General features: G+C 40.9%; 1 protein-coding gene across 2 annotated transcripts in view; it reads right to left on the bottom strand.

The window, feature by feature from the left end:
- The window catches only part of BLTP3A (bridge-like lipid transfer protein family member 3A), a 64,056-nt gene extending 41,083 nt beyond the window's left edge, over window positions 1-22,973 (bottom strand). For both annotated transcript variants that reach the window (XM_063297609.1, XM_063297607.1), the window contains exon 1: window positions 22,846-22,973. In XM_063297609.1, coding sequence (XP_063153679.1) covers window positions 22,846-22,889 — 44 coding nt within the window. In that variant the 5' untranslated portion in view covers window positions 22,890-22,973. The remainder of the gene's footprint in view (window positions 1-22,845) is intronic.
- Between the last annotated feature and the right edge of the window lie 457 nt (window positions 22,974-23,430).

Genomic DNA, 23,430 nt, shown 5'->3' on the forward strand with positions numbered 1-23,430 from the left:
CTGAACACCAAAGTACCTATCACACCACTACAGATTATCCACTGACCAAAATATAGACACATTAATTTTAAAAAAAGAATTGGCTGAAATCTTGCAAAAGAGTCAATAGGTTGTTGCATGAGATCTTACACTTGTGATTGTTTAAAGTAAACAAATGTAATGTTTAAAATTAAAAATGGTCTCAGAGATATGCAAAATACAATGGCATTTAGTGCCTGAAAGATTGCTAACCTGTGTTGGGTGAACCTAGCTAGTATTTCACTCTGGTTAGTATGCACCATGAAAGGTAGAAAGGAAATGGGCAAGTAAGTATCTACCCCTAACTATGCCTCCTACCCCAGACACAGAATAAGTTGCTTTAGGGTCTAATTCAGTATTATCTTCACTGAACAGTAGCTATTTTCCAGAGTTTCAGTTAAATAGCTTTTCCTATCTGCAGACTGAACCTGGTATATTTTGCTCTACCACTGAGTCATATCCTTGCATGCATGGAAGATGAAATCAAGGCTTTTAATATATTGCTGCTACCATCAACATCTTTCTTCTAAAACTGGAAATTCATGGAAAGAGACAAGAGATAAACATATTCATGAGATGGACAAAACATTTACTAATTAGGAGTGTTTTATTTATTAATTTATTCAATTTGTACGGCCACCCATCTCAAAAAGTGACTCTGGGTGGCAAACAGTAAAATAAAATTGACTTCCAGTGGGGACATAGTGGACTGAACAGCTGTGCCCACCAGCTTAGCGGGCAGAACTGACAACACAGCATTTTTCTTGGGCTCAGGCAGGTTTTTCCTGAAGCCCAGGAGTGTTTTTCCAGAAAGGAAAACACTTGGAATCACCCATCTGTCCTTCAGACGGTGGCTTACAGCGTTTGCGATTGACTGGCAAGAGCTAGCCAGGAGTCTGGGGCATCACCATTTCCAAGCCGTGCTGTAGCCTTAAAGGGATACTAAGACCGACCACACCATTTCTAAATCGCCCAATTTATATTTCTTTTAAGTATATGTATGCTAAGAGAGGCTTTCTACAGCAAGGAGAAGTGAGTTGTCAGGGTCAGCCTCGCTCCGAATAAGTCACGGACTCACTTAATAGGGATTAAGGATTTCCGGTTTATTGGAACGGAATGCTAGACAGAACGAAAAACGGGAATGGAGGCGTGGTGGCATGGTGTCCTGTTTATACCCCCTTGCCGGACCCCGTGCTCCTCCACCCTCCATTGTCCCCATCCCCTGACTGGACGGGAGATTTAGATGTTGATGGGATTTGTGATGGTTGTTTGGGTGTTTTCCCGGCTGCCGTCTTTGTCCTCTTGGTGCAGATGCGTCCTCCGGGGCACAAGGCGTGAGTCCTTCTGTGTCATCGATGCTTATCTGAATTACCTTGTGATGTCTTTCTATTAAGCTGTAGATCAGTTCATGGGTGTGGGTGCTTGGGTGATTAGTTGAGCATTGATTTGATTGTATCCTTCCTCTCTTTCCTGATGATCATGATCCATGTTGTGAGGTTCTTGTGGGCCTTGCAACGGGGTCATGACATGAGTTCTCTTGGTGCTTATGGCTATTTTTGGGATTAATTTTTCTATTTGTGTGTGTCTGTGTGTCCTTTTTTTTTTCAAAGTAAAAAAAGGAAGTGTAGAATAGATAGAAAACAGAACTAAAGAAAAAACTATAAAAGTGTCTATAGAGAGAAAACAGAAACAGAAAGTAACTTCCGACTTTCTCCAATACAGATATAAATTTACAAATCTAGTCTCTTACCATTAATTAAACTATCATAACATTATTTCTATTAAAACAAACCATTTAATCACTAAAACCCAAAGTCAAAACTTCATTTTTTTTCTATTACAAGCAAGTACTCTAAAAGCGGTTGCCAATATGAATCCAGAAACAGAGTGTTCTCTTATTAGTGCTGTTAATTTAGCCATTTGAGCCAAATCCATTAATTTAACAATCCAATCTTCAACCATAGGTATTTGTGGATCTTTCCATTGTTGTGCATACAGAAGTCTTGCAGCTGTAATCATGTATAACAGCAAAACTCCATGGAGTTTCTCTAACTCCTTTTCCATCAACCCCAGAAGAAACAGTTCTGGGGTCATTGTTTTTGAATATTTACTTTAAGAATCTTTTGAATAGTAATACATATTTGGTCCCAGAACTTTTTAGCCTTCTCACAAGTCCACCAAAGATGATAGAAGGTTCCTTCACTCTGTAAACATTTCCAACAGATTTAGTTACACTATTATACATTTTTGACAACTTATCAGGAGTTAAATACCAATGATACATCATCTTATAAACATTTTCTTTCAGGTTATAATTCAGCGTAAATTTCAAACCTTTAGTCCACATATTTTCCCATTGGTCAGCATGATATTATATCCAAAATTCTTAGCCCATTTAATCATACAGACCTTGACATGTTCATCTCCAAAGTGATCCATTCCTTCATCCAGAGCAAGCAACAGGCATGAAAATACAATTTCAAATTAGGCAAACCCAAACCTCCTCATTATTTGGCATCTTGTAACAATTTGTATTTAAATCTTGGTTTACAGCCTTGCCAAATAAATTTTGAAATATCTCTCTGCCATTCTTTAAATGGTAAATCTGTTGACAAAATTGGTAAAGTCTGAAAAAGAAACAACATCCTAGGCAAAACATTCATCTTAATCACAGATATTCTTCCCATGAGAGGCAATTGTAATTTACCCTATCTTATCAAATCTTTTTTCACATCATTCCAAATTTTAACATAATTATTCTGAAATAACATACTATTCTTAGTTGACAAAAGGTCAGGTATCTGGGGGCAATTTTGTCAATTTGGGGATTAATTTTTCTTTAAAAAATTCTTTTTAAGTTTTGGCTTGTTTTCCATCCAAATATTAAAGAGGATTGAGAGTAAATAACTGTCTCCCTGTTATTATTTTTGTACTAAATTTGAAGATACCAGCATTTTCCTACATGTTGAATCAGCTGTTTTGAACTTTCAGTTTTCTGTTTCTACTGTCCCTGGGGAATTGTCTGCTTATCTTACTTTCACTTGTGTAAACACATTCTTTCATATCTTTGACTTTTGCTGGTTAAGCTTCTAGGGGCCACCATAATCTGCTGCTTGAGACATGGAGGATCTTAAACAGACTCTTTCTGACTTCCACCAAGATTTCAAAAAGATTTTTTCTGATTCTTGCCAAGTTTATGCAAGGCATTCAGGACATTGTGGAAAATATGAGCTTCAAAATGTGTCATCTGGTTGGGGATGTCATGGATGAAATTGACGAATGTAACAGCGACAGAAATGTTTCTTTGACTTCTGTTGAAATGCTGGATGAAGATCAGATAGTTAAGTTGAAGAAATTAAAGGGAGAGATCGAGTTACAAGCCACAAGTGAAATTGATCTTCTGCTGGAACACCATGGAAAAGAAGGGGTTATTATGTATGGGAGGTTTCCTGAAGAAAAGTTGGAGTTTTTGAGGGGGCAGTTGGGCTGTTTGATTTTTGTAAGAAAAAAGCTCTGTTTGCATTGTGGGGATATGTAAATTCTCTGGTTTATTTTGAAGTGGGATAAGGGTTAAAAAATTTTTGCCTGGATTGTTTTTAGGGTTTTGCTGATTTCATTTATATTTAACGATTTGGATTAAGATTACTAAGGTATAAAAATATATAGTTTGGTTTTGGGTTTAACATGATTAAGATTATTAAAATTGTTGTATTATCAAGTATAATGGTAGACAATTTATATGTTTTTTAGTCTGATCTTTATTGTAGTAGACAGGAAAGTATAGAACAGTAGTAGGAAGGAAATAATTAAATAAATGTTATCTTTGAGGGGGAAGTTGATTAGGAGATATAGATATAGATATAGATTCTTTTAATATAAGGGGATGGAACAACTGTATTTAGTGATTTTTATAACATGTCAATGGAATGATTTATAGAAATAATGTGACTTTGGTTTATAGAATAAGGGATTGATTATGGAAAATTAGTGTATATCCTTGCTGTTAGAAGTCAGAAGTCCCTCCTCTTGTAATTCTTAAAAAAAAAATCTCTTGTATTTCCATACTTTTTTAAATTTAAATTTTTAGTTTTTTCTTTTTTCTTTGTAGTTTTTTTTGTTTTTCTGTAGCTTTTATCTTTGTTTGAAACTTAATAAAATTCTTTTTAAAAAACATTAAAATAAAATTAAAAACAATTACAACCAAAAACGCAAAAATTAAAACACACAGCAGCCAAGGAAGATATTAAAATCGACAGTTGCTGACACAGCCAGAAAACAGGCCTCTTCATGCACTCAGGGCCCCAAGCTTGGGCACAGGACCAGGCCTTTAGGGCCTGACAAAAGGCAAGCAGGATCAGGGCCATCCTAATTTCTGGAGGGAGAATGTTCCATAGGGTGGGCACACCAGAAAAGGCACACCTTCTGGGCACCGCTAACCAGCATTCCTTAGCAAATGGGACTTGAAGCACACCTATCCCACCGGATCGGATGGACAGAAACAACTGGGGGGAGACAGCCCCTCAGGTAACCCAGTCTCAAGCCATTGAGAGCCAGTTTGGTCCAGTGGTTAAAGCAACGGGCTAGAATCCAGGAGACTGTGAGTTCTAGACCCACAGGAGTATTAGGTATGTTCGCCGCCTTGAGTTATTTATAAAAATAATAAAGGTGGGAAAATAAATAAATAAAGTGAGTGAGTGACAGTGAGCAGGGCCTCCAGGTCCAGGAAGGGCATAACTGGTGCACAACCCAAAGGTGTACAAAGGCCATCCTAGCCATGGTTGCCACCTGCTCTTCAGGTGGGAGCCATGAGTCCAGGAGGACCTCCAGATTGAGTACTGGCTCCATCTGAGGCAGTGCCACCCTATCCAAAACCAAAGATGGAAAATTCCCAGTACCAGAAGTTCCAAACACCCAAAACCACTCAGTCTTGCTTGGATTGAGCCAAAACCTTTTGTGCCCCATCAAGGTTCCCACAGCCTCCAGGCACTGGGACAGGATATCCATGGCATCATTCACGCGGTCTGGGGTGGAGATGTAAAGCTGCATATCATCAGCATACTAGTGATACCTCCCTCCACACCCTCAGATGACCTCACCCAGCAACTTCATGTAGATGTTAAACAGTTTAAAATTTAGTTAGATCTCTTCTATAAAATAACACCACTTGAGAATTTTTCTACATATACAATAAAGATGTAAATAGGATTACTAGAGAACTATTTACATTTTTAGTTAGATTCATCAGCAAGCAATCTGCAACTAGCAAGATTACTTTTCAAGAAAATATTCTATTTATAGAACATGATTCTGGAGTGATGTAATAAAGCTGTAACCAGCTGCTGAATGTGGTCACAGGAACTGTAAAGAGAAAAATAGAGATCATATTTTCCTTTGCACTCTGTTCCACTCCGAAGCACATACTTGTACACACAAACATACTCATCATGCTATTCTGTTTCAGAGTAAATAACATGCAGAGTGTGAATTAGCAGGCCAAAGAAATTAAATATAGAGAAAAGAGAATTTAATTTGATCTTTTTTTTTTCTGCCATTCAATTGTGTCCGATTCTTGGCAACTGCCTAGACAAGTCCCTGAAATTTTCTTGGCAAGATTTCAGAAGTGGTTTGCCATTGCCTCCTTCCTAGGGCTGAGAGAGAGTAACTGGCCCAAAGTCACCCAACTGGCTTTGTGCCTAAGGTGGGACTAGAACTCACAGTCTCCCAGTTTCTAGCCTGGTGCCTTAACCAATACACCAAACTGGCTCTCTAGTTTAATTTCGTTTATAGCTATATACAGTATTTTCATACCAATACCATAACTTTCTTCCTTGCAAACAATCCTTGCTTCCAATATGTTCATATATCACTTCATACATAACCTTTTGTTCTTTAAATTTCTAATTTCTTTATTTTTGAGGATCTCATCAGTTCTCTCCAACCAGTCTTCTTAGTCCTATCTTTCCTCTCAACCATTCACTCTTCCTTCATATTTTGTTTTGTGATTCAATCCTTATTCACTCTCTCTATATGATCAAATCACTTCAATCTACTTTTTTTGTACTGGTCACTTACTTTCTCATATTTAGTAAACATTATCAAAGTGAACAATTAATATGCTTGGTCTAATTTTTCACTATTTATGTATAATTTGCAATCACTTCATTTTCCCCTAATATAATTACTTTGGTCTGATTGTGTTATCTATTCAACATTCACAGCAAATCATTTGGGTTCCCTGATTGCATTTCGCCATATATCACACACATTCATGTGTCCAACCAAATTACCTCTCATGTAACCACAAGCATTCCTTAATCATCCATGCACAAATATATTAAACAACCTAGGGTAATATACACATTTTTATCTTACTTCTCAAATAATGACCAGTCTTTACACACACTTTATTTTCATCATATTATCACATTCAGCAGCCCACCTTCAATTCCATATTCACGCAAAACACCATAATTCAAGTCTATTTGCCTTGAAATGCAAATAGAAGAGATTTAGAGAAATTAACAAATAAGCAGTAAACTTTCACATTCATACATTTCTTAAATATCTGCTGAAAAGCAAAATCTGGTCTGTATATCCTCTGCCTGGCATAAAACAACTGCATTTCCCAAATTTTACTGTAACTTCTTGTACCCTTTCGATCAGAATCCCACCAATTTCCCATGCACACTTAACAAACGATCTCGTGTCACCAGTTTAATTCCATAATATGACCATGAAAAAAGATGTGAGAAAGCCTGTTGTACCCACTTTGGGGGAAGAGGAATTTAAAGTGGACCACTAAGCGCCCTTTCAGCTCATCAGACTCACTAACTAGACAAGGAGCCAAAATGCAATATCCTCTTAAATCTTTGTAACTACAGTACATGGAGATAGCTTAAAATTTTCCACTGCCGAGTAAGAGCTTATAATTGTGCTTATTAATAGAAGACATATGAGAAGATGCATATTGCTGTTTCAGAGTGCAGAGACAGTTCATTGCTTTTCTAAAATCTAGGAAGGCAGGGCATCTTCTATCACTGCACGTAGTACACAGATTACACAAGCACACCAGTAGACTACTTCATGGCAGCTGAGCATAGTTCAACTGCATCAAAAGAACTTTAGGAAAAAAATAGACATACATCCTCCGGACCTGTCATTGCTTCTTGCAGACATCCATGGAAAAAATAAATTTGATTATGCTGACAAAGCTTTGTATTAATGACATGACAATCCAGCTTTATAGCTTAATTGGAACAGAACAAATTAACATCTGCTGGCATTTTTCACACCAGAGGGGTTGCTTGCTATGTTGTCCCTCATTCCATAAATCTTTTATTTAGGCAATTATATAGCTGCCCCACTCACAGTAGTAACTCTAGGTGACAAACAGAGGATTAAAACTAAGGACAATTCAATTTGCAAACACCCCCATACAATAAAATGACATATTTCTGAGGTCAATCTACTTCTAACCAATAAGACAAGAATTAACACATAAATAAATAGGCTCACTTAACATCCGGTCCTGCAAATAACCTGGCATTGTGCCATGTGGGCTTTATACATGATAACCAGCACCTTGAATAGCACATGAAAATGTTCTGGAACCACTGGAGTTTGCAGAGCAGACATGTTACATGACCTTACTGAAGAACACCCCAAAATGCTGTCCCACTGTATTCTGGACAAGTTGCATTTCTGAACACTCCTCACAGGCAGCCCCATGTAGACCACATTACAATAATCCAAATAGGGGGTGAATAGGGCATGGCTGCCACTTGTTCTTTGATCAGGAGACATGATTCCAGGAAGATTCCCAAACTGCACATCATCTCTTCTGGCGAAGTGTTTTCATCTATGCCACCATCACTGGTACCACAATCTAAGCAATGAGCGCAGAGTTTGCTGCTGCCGCCATTGAAAAATCTGTAGCAGCTGAGTGGTGCCACCAAACAGCTGACTGGCAGTGCAGCTGGAAGCCCTTATCAACTGTGGGCTCTGCTGTCATTCCAAACACCTCCACTACCACTTCAGATATTTCCACTGCTGAGGACCTACAAACCTAGCCAGCCCCAGGCTTCCCCCAGGCCACCAGAGAGCTCTGTCTCCCTGATCGCCTTGGAGGCCGCCTCCAAAGTGTTGTGCTTCACTGGAGCTCAGAACTTTCAGCTGTTTCCCAGACCCAGCACAAATGAAGGTCACAACCTTCACAACCCAACATCCAGTCTCTAACCCTCCATAATGTTCTACAAACTCCCAAAGTCCTGCACACATACACCGGATCGTGGTGCCATTAAAAAAAAAAAGGCAGCATGATGGTTTCTTTCAGCAAGAACCAACAAAATAACAAACATCAAACAATCTTTTAAACAACCTGTCTTTTCTTCCTCTCTTATTCACATTAGAAGATCATCATATTTGGCTGTCAAGCCTATTCACGCAGTCCACAGCTTTCCAAATTAATTGAGATTATAATCAAAATCATATAGAATGTGCATGGAAGCAGAAAATTGTGTGCAGAATTTAAGTAATTGCATTGATGGCAGAAACTCGATTCCAACATCTGAAACCTAACATTCAAGCACAATATACATTCTATAGCTACCCTGAGTGTCACAGTCTGATTAGGAATTGAATAATTTAATAGCATAAACTGGATTTTGAAATTTTGAAACCACATAATAAGGCTTGTTGAGAAACCTAACTGATCTCATAGAACTGGTTTCCCATTTCCTAATTCATGTGAACTCTTTCATGTATTTGTAGTGTGCTATATTATATTAGACGTTACATTGAGCTGGCATATTAATGAAATAAAGGTTTGTTTGTTTTTTCTCAAAGCAGGAAATAACTTCTCAAACAGCATCTGTACCGCCCCCTACTAACAGACTCCCAGACATTGGCACTAGGCCATTTCTGCCAATAAACTGAATACCTTTACACTAAGGTTGCTCTCCTAGGTCCACTATTAATTTTATTTATTTATTTATTTAATCATATTTTTTATCACCGCCCATCTCCCCCACATGGGGGACTCTGGGCAGCTCACAATAAAAACAATTTAAAATTCAATAAAATTATAAATAATACTAATAATCAATAAGTATAAAATACAATAAAATCCAAGTAAGGGCAGATCAGATTCAGCCCATAAAGGGGTAAGACTGGTCCGGCAGGGCTAGGGAACTAACCAGCCCCAAGAATGGCTCTTCCCCTCCTCACTCCAAGCCAGTTTACATAACCAGGTCTTCAACTGTTTTCTGAAGTCCAGGAGGGAGGAAGCTAACCTCACTTCTGGGAGAAGGATGTTCCAAAGGGCGGGAGCTGCTGCAGAGAAAGCCCGCCTCCTGGACCCCGCCAGATGGAATTCTCTTGCAGACGGGGTCTGTAGCATGCCCTCTCTGCATGACCAGGTAGGACAGGTTGATGTAACGGGGATGAGATGGTCCCTTAGGTAACCTGGACCCATGCCATGTAGGGCTTTAAAGGTGATAACCAACACCTTGAATTGGACTTGGAAGCAAACTGGCACCTAATGCAGCTTGCAGAGCAGAGGAGTTATATGTGCTGATCTTGAAGCACCTAAAATCGTCCGCACAGCTGCATTTTGGACTAGCTGTAGCTTCCGGATACTCTTCACGAGTAGCCCCATGTAGAGCGCATTACAGTAGTCTATATGGGAGATGACCAGGGCATGAGTGACCATTCGAAGGGCCTCTTGGTCCAGGAAGGGGTGTAACTGGCGCACAACACAGAGTTGCACAAAGGCCCTCCTGGCCACGACTGCCACCTGCTCTTCAAGCAGGAGTCATGAGTCCAAGAGGACCCCCAAGTTACACACCGGCTCTGTCTGGGACAGTGCAACCCCATCCAGAACTAGAGATGGCAAATTCCTGGGAGCCAAGGAGCCATTAACCCACAGCCACTCCATCTTACCAGGGTTCAGCTGAAGCCTGTTGTTCCCCACCCAGATCCCAACAGCCCCCAGGCACCTGGAAAGGGCAGCCACAGCATCACTTACTTCCCCTGGGATGGAGATGTATAGCTGAGTATCATGAGCATATTGATGATACCTCATCCCATGGAGATGGATGATCTCACCCAGCAGTTTCATGTAGATATTAAAAAGGAGAGGAGAGAGTACTGAACCCTGCGGCACCTCACAAAGGAGGGGCCATGGGCCCAGTCTCTCCTCCCCTATTAACACCAACTGGGATTGGCCCTGGAAAAAGGAGGTGAACCAGCGCAAAACTATGCCACCCACCCCCAACTCCCTGAGCTGACCCAAAAGGATACCATGGTTGATGGTATCGAAAGCCGCTGAGAGGTCAAGGAGAGCCAGGATGGATGCACTGCCTCCATCTCGCTCCTGCCAGAGGTCATCCGTAAGTGCGACCAATGCTGTTTCTGTTCCATATCAGGGCCGGAAACCTGACTGGAAGGGGTCTAGATAATCTGCTTCATCCAGGATCCTCTGAAGTTGCAGTGCCACCACCTTCTCAACCACCTTTCCCATAAAGGGGAGGTGGGAGACTGGACGAAAATTATCCAGTCCAGTAGAGTCCAGTAATGGTTTCTTGAGGAGGGGGCACACCAGCACCTCCTTAAAGGCTTCCGGAAACACCCCCTCCTGCAAGGATGTATTTACCATTGACTGGGCCCCACCACACGTCACCTCCTGAGTTGCCTTCACCAGCCAGGAGGGACATGGATCTAATTGACAGGTGGTGGCATTTATAGTCCAGAGGATCTTGTCCACTTCCTCAGGTCCAACAGGGTCAAACTGTTCCCAGATAACTTGGTAAGTATGTTCCCCAGGCATCTCCACAGACCCTGTCTCACGCTTGGAGTCCAGCTTAGCGCAAATCCGAGCGATTTTATCCTGCAGATGCTCTGAAAACTCCTCAGTACGGCCCTGTAGGTGATTTTCCAGACCTCCTTTCCCCAACAGGGATCGAGTGATCCTAAACAGAGCCACCGGGCAGCATTCTGTGGATGCAATAAGAGCAGAGAAATACTGACGTTTCGCTGCTCTTACCACCACAAGGTAGGCCTTAATTGTGGCTCTAGGCGTCTCTTAATCCTCTTCAAAACCCTTAACTCCTCTGTGAACCATGGGAAGTGCCAGGTTCAATGGGGCAAGAGAGGCTGCACAGGAGCGATCCTGTCCAAGGCCACGACCGCCTCCCTGTTCCAGGTGGTAGCCAGGGCCTCCACTGGGCCGTGCAGCAAGTCCTCGGGTATAAACCCCAGCTCCCTCTGAAACCCCATTAGGTCCATTAGTCGCTGGGGTGGACCGATCAAATAGATCCTGCCTCCCTGCGGAGGGGGGTGGCATAGGAGAAACTCAAGGCCACCAGGGCATGGTCTGACCATAACAAAGGGGAAAGGTGTAACTCTCCCCTCAGATCACATTGCCACTGCTCCAACAAGAAAACTAAGTCTGATGTGAGGCCACTGTCTCAAGTCGGGTCCCAAATAATCTGAGTCAGGCCCATGGCCACCATGGTGGCCATGAACTCCCAAGCTGCCTCCGAGGCCCGCCCCAGGGATGACAGATTGAAGTCCCCCAGAACCATGAGCCTGGGGAACTCCACTGCCAACCCCAAGACAGCCTCCAGGAGCTCCGGCATAGAGGTTGCTATGCAGCAGGGAAGCTGGTACAGCAGCAACACTCCCAGCTGCTCTTGGGTACCTAACTTGAAAAACAGGGTCTCACAACCAGCTACTTGCAGAGCAGGGCCCCTGAAGGCCACTAGAGACTCCCTGATAACTGCCACCCCTCCTCCCCTGCCCTGGCATCTCAGCTGGTGCTACACCCGAAACCCGACCAGGCACATCTCCGACAAAGCCACTTCTCCTTCAGAGCCCAGCCAGGTTTCGGTAATACACGCCAGGTCTGCCCCCTCTTCTGTGATCAAGTCACATATGGGGGAGGCCTTGTTGTTGACTGACCGGCATTAAGAAGCAGCAGCCGGAGGCCAGGGCCCCCATGAGAGTGCTGTCCAGGGCCTAGGTTTATGCACGGAGGGTCAGAACACGCTACAGGTAATAAACACCTGGGGCGTCTTCCTCTATGACGACTCACCCTCCAGTTTCCGTCACAACATCCCCTGCCCATCACTACCTCAATAAAATGTCCCACCCTACATCCCCCAGGGTATTCCAGTTCAGTTGCCTCCATTCCTGGACCTCTAGAATTCCTGGTTTGAAATAGGGATCCCTCCATCTCTCATACAACCATGCACACATGCCAACAACCACACGGAGATGGTGGGCCCCCAGTGTACCACCTCTCACTCTTGGTGCTGATAGGCCCAAGCACCACCCATATACCCACTCACTATGCCCCCCGAGCCTCTCTCACTGGACAACTGGGGGCATCACATCCCCTACCCCTCACCCCGTCTCTCACTCAGGGGGCAAGTGCTCTAACACACCACATTCACACCCAGACTCTCCCCTTGTCTCTCACACATAGGGAGGAGCCCCCATTCACATTGGAGGGACCCTATTAATCCTTGCCATATCCAGCTATTGGGAGGATTGGGAGGATTAGGAAGGGATAGCCAAGCCTTAATTCGGGTCTCATGTCCTACAGCGTCCAGCTACTCCAAAGATTTTACAATCTCGGGGTCAAAAGACTCCGAGAATCCCCCCGATGTTGTTGTTGGTATAAAATATTGTCATTGGTATACAAGTCCAGAGATCTGAGAAAGTCCCTCTGTAGAAGCCAGCTGTCCGAGGGGCCTAGGCAACGTCTATGTTGAGGCAGGTCCATTGATGACCCACCACCAAGGGCCGATCTCTGCCCCTCCCTGCACTGGGGGCTCATCCCTGCGCTAAGGCCAGTCTGCCACGCTGAGGTTCATGCAGAGTTGCTCGTGCTGGGGCTGGTCTTCCACCATAACTATTTCATTAACAGCTATGTGAGTTCTATAGCTTCTGTATCACAGTATGAAAAGGTTTCATTGTTGTGGTTCTCAGGTTAATGACAGCACCTGTAATTATCTGAGTTTGAGATTCCTGGTCTATAGCCAAGTCTTATGATGCTATTACCTATGTTCAGAATTAGTGGCAGATGCATACAATTTAAATATTTAAATCAGATGTTTCTCAAAGTATTCTTTCTACCCAATCAACCTACAGTTCCAGGTAAAATCACCTAAGCATACATTAATGATCTATCAGCCATCCTAGGTAATGACACTTTGTTCTTACACGTTTGAGTGATCGTCTTTGCTTCTAGATAGCTGCTCAATCTAAACAGGTCTTTGCTCACAACAAACCACTTTAGGAATTAATCCCAGGTGATCAAATGCTGTATTACATATAGGACTAATAGACTGGTTCCTGTGTAAGTACTTGGCCATTAGAGACAGAGACAGAGACACAGAGACAGATATATTTTTCCCCTGCCGTTCAACCGTGTCCAGTTCTCGGAGACTGCCTGGACTAGTTCTAGCAGTTTTCTTGGCAAGATTTCAGAAGTGGTTTGCCATTGCCTCCTTCCTAGGGCTGAGAGAAAGTGACTGGCCCAAAGTCACCCAGCCAGTTTTCATGCCTTAAGTGGGTCTAGAACTCACAGTCTCCTGGTTTCTAGCCTGGTGCCTTAACCACTAGACCAAACTGGCTCATTCACACACACTCATTCAGACACACACACACACACTTTTTTATTATTTATATTTTAAGTACTTTTTTATATTTTAATCAATTTCCTGTCTGGGTGTCTCAAAACTTGTGTTTCACATTTGTATCAACATTTCTCCTAGCTAAACTATTAATTTACTATAACATTAATGAACAATACAATGTTGTCCAGTTATAGGTCAGTTCTCTAGCAAATGGGAAGGGCAGAATGAGTTTCTTGACTCCCCTCTTAATGCTATAGTGGTGCTAACCCTTATAAAGTAGTACCACCATGATAACCGTATTCTTGGAATGGAATGTGGAAAAAAGAGAAATCTCTCTAAAGACAACTACTTTTCACCGTCTTCTTTACTGGACTGATTCCAATCAGAATTAAAAGAAGAAATGAATCTGACTAGACAAGCAGCAACTGCACATTACAAAGAGAAACTGCTTGGGGGGGGGCGCTTTATACTGAGAATATTCTTAAACATAACCATACTGATCCTTTTGACTGCTTGGAAGCAATTTGGGTTATGCCAAGTTAAATAAAGCTTTATGAGAATGACTCTGCTTCAGTTACTCAACTGCTCAAATGATTATAATAAATCCTGTTTGCCATTTTCTATTGCTGTTGAACTTACCTAATTAGTCATAAACTGTTTTGTCTGCTTGAAGCTGGATTTGTTTTGTGATCGTATTCCACGTATCAAAGATCCAACCAATTAGTTTTGACTCTTAAGATCAGACGTGCAGAAGATCCATTTTCTACATTCCCTCAGGCTAAAATATTATCTCATAGGGTTGTTTTATGGGCAAAATTAAAAAAAACCCAGACCATCCTGAGCTTCTCAGAGCAAGGACAGGACAAAAATGTGACTATCAGTAATACTAATACATAGAATAAAAATTTAACAATATATGAAGACCATATATTAGATAGCTATAATTCTCCTTTAGAAATGAGTACGTGATTAATGTCCTAGTCCTACCTTAGGCACAAAGCCAGCCGGGTGACCTTGGGCCAGTCACTTTCTCTCAGCCCTAGGAAGGAGGCAATGGCAAACCACTTCCAAAAAACCTTGCCAAGAAAACTGCAAGGACTTGCCCAGGCAGTCTCCAAGAATCAGACACAATTGAACAGATTAAAAAAACTGTGACTAATGAAACAAATTAAGTATTTGGTTGTGTATAATGTAAGTCTGGAATCTATACCATGAATTCATAAACCACACTCTTAAGAGATATTTACCTCATAGTAAAATAATGTCACTAGGCTCAAAAATCAAATGAGAGAAACATATAAAGAAACTAATAGAAGCAGATTTTATTAAATAACAAACTTACCTTGAGTGTGAATGATTTATTTACAGAATTTTTATTCCATTGACTTCACATAGACTCAGTTTATAAGAGTTGTATAAAAAACCATAAAAATATAATACCATTACCCATATCCCACCTCCAAAGAAAAATGCATCCCACTCCTTGCCAGGGATCTCCCATCATGGAAATGCATCCTATAATTGTGAGCCACCCAGAATTGTTTAAGATGGGCGGCCATATAAATCTTTTAAATAAATAAACATAAATAAGTTGGAGAATCCAAACTAGTCCCATGGGCACCATCCACTGGCACCATCTGTGTAACCAATCATTCACTTCCAGGATTTTTCTCTCTCAAACCCTGGGAATACCAAAGTAGATGAGTCATCTTAATTTTATTCTTGAAGAAACTGAAGTACAGATGTATATACTATGTACTCACAACCACAGAGAATGACTGATACCTAGGCCAAGTCCAGACTCTAAAACAACTTCTAAAGAACAGAAATAATCTCCATTAGAGAGAAAAACAGTACTGTAGGAGATCTTCTGGGAACATCTGAAATGCCACCCACTTTTCTCTCTCACAAGAATATGTTCTATGCCATAACTTTAAACATGCACCATTCCTGCTGAGAAAGCTAAAGCAAATGTTCAGTTTTGATTCTTGTCTCTCAGGCTGGTTCCTCAAGTGCGGGACACTGTGTTTTTTAATGTTGTATGTTGTTATTGTTATTATATTTTTATCCTGCCTTTTGCTCATCAGTGCTAGCTTTCAAATGTACCACCTCTTCGAGTTTTTCAGAATGAAAAAACTCCATCCCACCAAAGATCACCACAACTTATTTTGAACTGAGAGTATTCTGTCACTTTAAAGCAGTGTTCCTCAACCTTGGAGACTTTAAGATATGTGGACATCAACTCCCAGAATTCCCAGCCAGTCTGCTTGCTGAGGAATTCTGGGAGTTGACATCCACATATCTTAAAGTTGCCAAGGTTGAGAAACGCTGCTTTAGTGGTTAGTTTCAGCTGCCACAGTTATTTTAGGCAACCGCAGTCTTCAGCTTAATGTGGTGATGCAAATTCCCCAGCTACTTCAAAAGAGGAAAAACTAGAAATGAGAAGCAAAAGAGCACTGTTCTCTTTTTATCTTATCTGAAAGATACTTCAAGTATAAATCTTCCTCTTATTCCATATAAATAATATATTACTTAAGTAATATTGTTATGCCTTGACATTTCCAGAGATATAATCCTTAAAAAAACAGAGAGATTGCTAGCTAACTGCTCAAAATAGGTAAATCCTTTCTCCCCCCTTGAGAAGGGTACATAGAGATTCAAATGATTTTCTGCCTCAGACCTACCAACCTAGATAAGGATGATGTAATTTAAATCTGGTCAAGAAAAGAACAAAAGAATTGGGTTTTAGAGCTGAAAAAGAGAGCCTTGGAAATTGAAACAGATTGAGAGACAGGGAAAAGGTAGGTTTTTTGCTCTAGAAATCTAAAGGGATCTTGAGATGCTGAGATGCCTCTCTGCAGATCTGATACAGGTCAGTGAATTTGCGGCTATAGGAATGCTATACTAACCAGTCTCAGTGTATAGGTTTGTAAACAAGATCCAAATATTATCAAATACTACATATATATTACACCAGAGATCTCTCTATCCAAAGCAAATTAAGCCCTGATAAAGCATTGTTTTTGAAAGCACTAAGAGCGGTAACTGTATAATAGCATATCCATATATATGCAAAAAAACATTTTATGGTACAATAATTGATAACTACTGGACAAAAAGATTGCCAATCGATTGCTTGGGTGAACTAGATAGAAAACTACAATACTTAGAAAATAAAAAATCCTCATTACCTCCAATTAATAATTAATTACCCATTCAGTTTCACAGCAACAGAACAATTATTTCATTGTCAGATTTCATTTTTTCAGATGCATTTTTTCACCTACTGAAAAACTAAGTGTCTTAAAAATATTTCTTTAAAATATGAATTCTCGCATTTGCAGTTTAGGCAAAGAAAAGCTTCCAACTTCACTGCAGAAGTGAGAATCAATTCAAGATGAAATGTGCTTTTCAGGAGAGTGATAATGAGGGAGCTTTGGGCAAATCCAGAAGTAAAATTCACAAAATTAAAGTGATATATATTTATATATACACACACATATATATTATATCACGTAAATGAGAGAAACAATAAAAAACAATCAAGGATGCAAAAAGCTACTAGTTTTCTACAGGAATATTGCACTATGTCTGTTCTAAAACTAAAATAGGGGAAAAGACTGAGTGAGAAGTGTGGACTCTTATTCTTATCACTTTAGCATGGCTTGAATCTGCCCCTGAAATTCCATCAATCCATCAACTGCCAGTTTCACAAAGATGGGAGTCTGCTTGCTGCTAAAAAAAAAAGGCAGGTGGGGAGGGAACCCTACAGCGATTCTACACAAGTTGCTTTCACTTCTGGAACATCAACCAAGGCTTCTTTTTTCTCCATTCAGTTCTGCTTCAAAATGTCTTGACTACTCACTTCCTTTTTTTTTTTTTTTGCATCCACAGAAATTATTTTCTACTAAAGCTTTGGGGCTTTGAAGACATTGTGTTTGCAAAGGTCGCCTTTAGAAACTACCTCTAGGCCTTGTGCCCAGGATCTTCAACACCACATTCTACAATAGGAGGCCAAAATCAAAGCAGTGTTTCAAACTACTGTACTAAAAATAATTCACAAAGAGTATTAGACTGTTATTATAAACAGCAATTTGGTAAACTATTAGAGATAGTCTGAAGTTTCATAAATTATTTCTTTGACTTCATGGTGAGCAAAAATATAGAGGACAGGGAAATCAACAGGGGGATCAAAAAAGTCAAGATGGCATGTATGATTGCACTATTTTCTTACAGGTGTGCCCACTATCTTGACTTTTTTGTCCACCCATGTAGACATCTGTGAGAGAAGAGATAATTGTTGGCAGAGAGCCATAAGGTACTGAAAAATTAAGTTCCAAATGCCAGTTGAACTTCAGATTTCAGAAAAGGCAGAGGATCAGATAGATGCAAGATAGGTAATGAGGAGAGCAAGAGAATGTAGGCAGAAGTTCTACCTTTGCTTTGACTACAGGAAGACCTTTGATTGTGAAAGTTGTGCCAGAATCCTTGACTACTCTTCTGAATAATTTTTACAATGAATTAGAAGTTGCTGTATGAACTGAATTTGGAGAAACACAATAGTTCAGAATAAAAGTGGGGGAGGGAATGAGACGAAGATGCATACTTGTGTTTAACTTATATTCACTGTAAATATAAAAAGGATGTAATATTATAAAAATGGAAAGACTGGATGATATGACAACTGGAATCAAAATAAGAGGCTGAAACAGTAACAATTTGAGATGTATAGACGATGCCAGTTTGTTAGCTGAAAATAAAGGGAACTTAGAAGAGTTTAGTAATAAAATAAAAATGAAATGTGAAATATCTGAGTAAATATTAAAAAGACAGGTGTAATATCAACCAGTATGCTTAGTGAACTCAGCACTGGTCTGAAGAAATTAAGGTAGTAGTCTGCATTCCAGGGCTCAAAAATAAAGAGGGAGAACATACTGGAGAAATAATCCTTCCGAGAAAGGTAATGACAAACTTACACAAGATCATGAAGAATAAAGATATTTCTGTGACAATAAAGATTAGAACTGTTAAAGCAACGTTTTTCCAATGATAATGTATGGTTGTGAAAGCTGGACACTGAGAAAGAGGAAGAAAAAGAAGATAGATGCTGGGGATGATTTCCAACAATACTATGGACTGCATGAAGAACCAATCAGTCCAATCTAGGTAGACTATCTACTTCCTTGAGGCAATAATCAACATGTAGAAACTCATAAACCTGGGTATGTCATGCAAACCGATAATGAGAAAATAGCTAGAAAAACTAGCACGCTTGACAAGTTTGAGGAACAAAAGTCTACTGATAAGGCAGATGGAGAAAATCAAACAGAACGCTGGAATATCCTTGAAAGAATCATGGAGTATCACTAGGGACAGATAGATATGGTAAGCATTTGTCCACATAAATCAGGATTGGGATTGACTCAGCTGCATCTAATCTCACTTGAAGTAGAATCTGACACTATGCAAACCTAACAGTAAGCTTCTGGATGACAAGAGGTAGCAAGTAAAAGCAGTATATTTAAATATAAATTTCAAAACAAAACAAAATCTATTCAGATTATTGAATTGTAAAATCACTTTAAAGAAACAAAGAAGAGACCTGCACATAACCCAGGAAACTGAATTTTAAAACAAGTAAGTGGGAAATATTTAAATAGAGGCTGGAAAAATCTTGATCACACAGTACTAGTGACATATTAAAAGTGAGCACATAAACATGTGACATGAACTATCAGCATAGAAGCTAATATTTACAATTATTACATGGTATATTCGCCAAGATACCAGAACCAATATTATGTATAATATTGTTCAACATGACCATACAGGTTTCCCTTGCTTTATGCAAATTTACTATCATTCAATTTACTATTTTTATCCAACAATTTGCTTCATATGTAATTTGTGCCTGCATAGTCAATTTCCACCAAAGGTCTGGAAACATACCAAGATTCTCCCTGCCAAAACCCCTTTCTGCTCTCACCACACATTTACCATCATGTTGTGTGATTATTCCAGTTTGGCATCTTTCTCCCATTTACTTCCATACCTACAATAGTTACTACCATTACTATGAGTCATAAAGGCCATCAATATTTTGTCCAAACCCCTACCTAAAAGGAAAAGGAACTCTCTAACACTAGAAACAAAGTTGAACATACTATATCACGCCAAAGTTGGTGAAGAATCCTCAACTGTAGGATGAGCTTTTCACCTGGGTCAATCTACTGTGAACCACCTAATGCACAATACAGGTAGTCCTTGACTTATGATCACAATTGAGACTGGAATTTCCATCATAAGTCGTTGAGGTGGAAAGTCAAGTCACCACATGACTGGACCCGATCTTACGACCATTTTTGCGGCGGTTGTTAAGTGAATCCAGCTTCCCCAATGGGCGTTTTTTGCCAGAAAACAGGAAAAACATCACAAAACATGATCACGTGACTGTGGGACACTGCAACTGGTTATAAATGCGAGCCAGTTGCCAAGTGCCCAAAATGCGATCAGGTGACCAAGGAGCTGGTGGTGTCATGGTGGGCTCAGATTTGGAGTTAGATTCAGATGCAGAAGGGCAGCCAGCTCCAAAAGTGGCTTTAGATAATGAACAGTCAGCTCCAGAGTCACCAGATGAACTGCCACCTGAGCAGGCAGAGGAGGCAGTGCTGGCCAGCAACCAGCAGGGACAGCTGCCACTGTTCTCTGAAGATGAGGGCATGGAATTACTGCCCCCTCCTAGCTCAAGAGCTCGGCGGGTGGCAAAGAGAGCAAAGCAAAGGAATTCTGTGAAGCATTTTCCAAGTCTGTTATTTTAATATGACTGATAATTCTCTACCAAAACAAGAGCAGATGGAGAAACAAGAACATTTAAATTAATAGGATTACTACCCTTTTGTTTTCATACAGTTTATTGAACAGAAGCACTACAAGCAAATCATTGATCACTGAATGGCATGGGCAGATGAGACATTTTCATTAATGTCCTTATATAGGCCTCCTACTTTCAACCCACTCCCGCCCCCACCAAAACATTATTTACTAATATTTGCCAATGGTTTTTCCAGAAAACACACTGCCCAATAACAAATGTGTCATACAACTAAGTTCTTACTTTCCCTGAGGAAACCAGGCACCTCCATTAAAGGAACATCATACAGTATTTACCCAGCACTTGAACTGCACTATTTTGTTACTAAGAAAATAACCTATTTTGCCAGCTAGCACACTGATAATCAATGCATTTATTATGGGGAATATTGCTGGACTTTCCTATAAGTATTTCTTGGCTCTTTTACCAGTTTTCTTTACTGCTCTGTAAAGAATTTAAAGGCAGCATTGTAATTTAGTGAAATAGTACATCTCTAGCAACTATCTATGCAAGCAAGGTTATCTCTTCATAGAATCTGTTCGTTTTTTGTATTTAATGTTAAAATGCTTTCATGCTTAAGAAGCATTAGGATAATTCCTCCAATATGCAAGCCAGTATAATGATTAATGTTGAACTAATATTGGAGAGGCACAGGTTTAAAATGCCATGTATCTAAGAAAATCATTCAGCCAGTCACTTTCTCTTCACTTAATCTACCTAACCACTGTTGGTTGTTTATATCGTGAACTACTAAGAGTCATGGCAAATACAATTCAGATGAAATCTAATCAGATAATCAATAGAGATGGTTCTTGGGTGAAAGTAAAATAGTAGGGAGAGAATTACACGTGAGTATCACTCTCAAGCTTCTTTGAAGAAAGGTGTAGTGAACATACAAGAAATTAAAAACAAGGGGAATAATGCAAATGAGGAAAGTTTGCACATTCTCAATTGTTGCTGTTTTGTTTTTCAAAGTCAGTGACCTGAAGTAAGCCACCATAACTAAAGCCTTACCCTCAGCAACTATACTTCCTCTTGCACCAGAATCCCATGCTTTCTATGGAAGAAAAGAGGATAGCGGGAAAACAGTAAAATGACTCTGTGGCAAAGCTATTCATTTCCCACAACGTGCGGACTGGACATCATGCTACTAAGGATCTGAGGAAGTTAGTTTGTTTTCCTTCTCTGTCTCTGGTTTTGTTTTCCCAGCAAAACACAACTGTTTAACCACCTGGAAACTTTGAAGGCCTTTCAAACTAAATGATCACACTGTACTTTGCATGTTGACCCTTCAATCCATATTTGTCAACCCAAGAGACTGCATACGAGTAACAACTCATTAACAACTGGATGAAAGCAAATGTGGCACAAATTCTACAGATTAACAAATGGGGCTAGCAAAACTACCCGAAGCCAGACAAATTTAAACCAGATTCCCTGAGTCTCAACATTATGTTCAATAATATGTTATTGTTTTTCCTTCAATATAATATAGTATGATCATTCATCATTCTACTGTACTTACTTTTTATTTGCTTTCCTGTACAACCTTCCCCCTTGGGTTCAGAGTGGCATACACAGTATTCTTTCCATTTTATTCTCCCTATACAGAGGATTAGGCTGATAACTTCTTAAAAAAAATTATATTGTAATGTTTCTTGCACCTCATAACAGAAACATTCACTTGAAACTCCTGAAGGGTCTAGGACCCTAGTTGTAAGAAGACTAAAGAAACAACCCAAGGAGATATAATCTTCAGAAAACAAAAACCAGCAACTTTGGGATTGAAAGAAATCAAAAGATACTTGACCTTCATCTGCTGTGTGCAAGTCTTGCACAGAAGCACAGAAAGGAACATTTTTATAAACCCTCATTCAAGTACAATAATACAGTGAGAAAATATTATTGTTCCAGACTCAGGGTGAAAACTAAAGAAGTACATGTAACATCCACAGCTGGATTTCTTCTAATCCCCAGAGAGGGAAAAGGGCAGAATAGACGTAGAAGGAGGAGACAGAAACTAGTCGGAGAGAAGGGGACCGAATATCGCACCAGGGAAGAATAAACAACCGCCGGAAAGGACGGGAAAGAATTAGCTAAGGGAACACCTTCGGGGAGGCAGGGGAAGGGGGATTCGCGACCCTTTTCTCCGCTTTCACGACTTTAGGTGCGGCAGAGCTGCTGCTTCCAAGTGGGGTGGGCTCCCGATCCGCCGCGCACCCGACCCGGCCCGACCTTCCACCCCCGCGCCCGCCTGGCTTCTGCGTTCTGCGCCCCTCGAGCAGCATCCCAGAGGCGGCCCCGGGCCACGCTCACCTGGACAGGTGCTTCAGAATCTGCTTCTTGATGAGACCAGCCATGCTGGGCCAGAGACAGGACGCGGGTTCTCTATCGCCCCAAATACCCCGTCATACCGTTTCTTGCCGACCGCGGCTCTTGCCGCTCCCGCCGCTCCCGCCGACACCTCCAGCCATCCTCCGTCCTCCCCTCCCCGCCACCCACCCCAGGCTTCGCCAGAATCCCGGCCGCCACCGCGGCGAAGTCCGGCAAAGCCACTCGCGCCCCCGCCCTCTGGAGAGAGGCGGGACGAACCGAGCGGTGTGGCAGTGCCCTCTATTGGCTCACAGGGGCAGCAGCAGCCTCAGCAACCTCGCCGTTTCTCCGGTTGCCAGCGAAGCGACTCAGAGGCAAAGGTTCTCGCTGCTCCTCCTGATTTGGCCGGGCTGGCCCTTGCCTTTTCCCGTCGGCCGCTTAGAGAAGGCTTATTTTTAGAAATACTGTAGCTCCGCATCCCCTGGCAGTTTGAACAGCATGGTGGAAAAAAACTGCGTCCTACATTTTAAAGGATATTTGGATTGTGTTCGCACAGCATGCTAAGCCAAGACTGGACTCACTATGGGT

The sequence above is a fragment of the Candoia aspera genome, chromosome 3 (genome assembly GCF_035149785.1).
Source record: "Candoia aspera isolate rCanAsp1 chromosome 3, rCanAsp1.hap2, whole genome shotgun sequence".
NCBI classification, from domain to species: Eukaryota; Metazoa; Chordata; class Lepidosauria; order Squamata; family Boidae; genus Candoia; species Candoia aspera.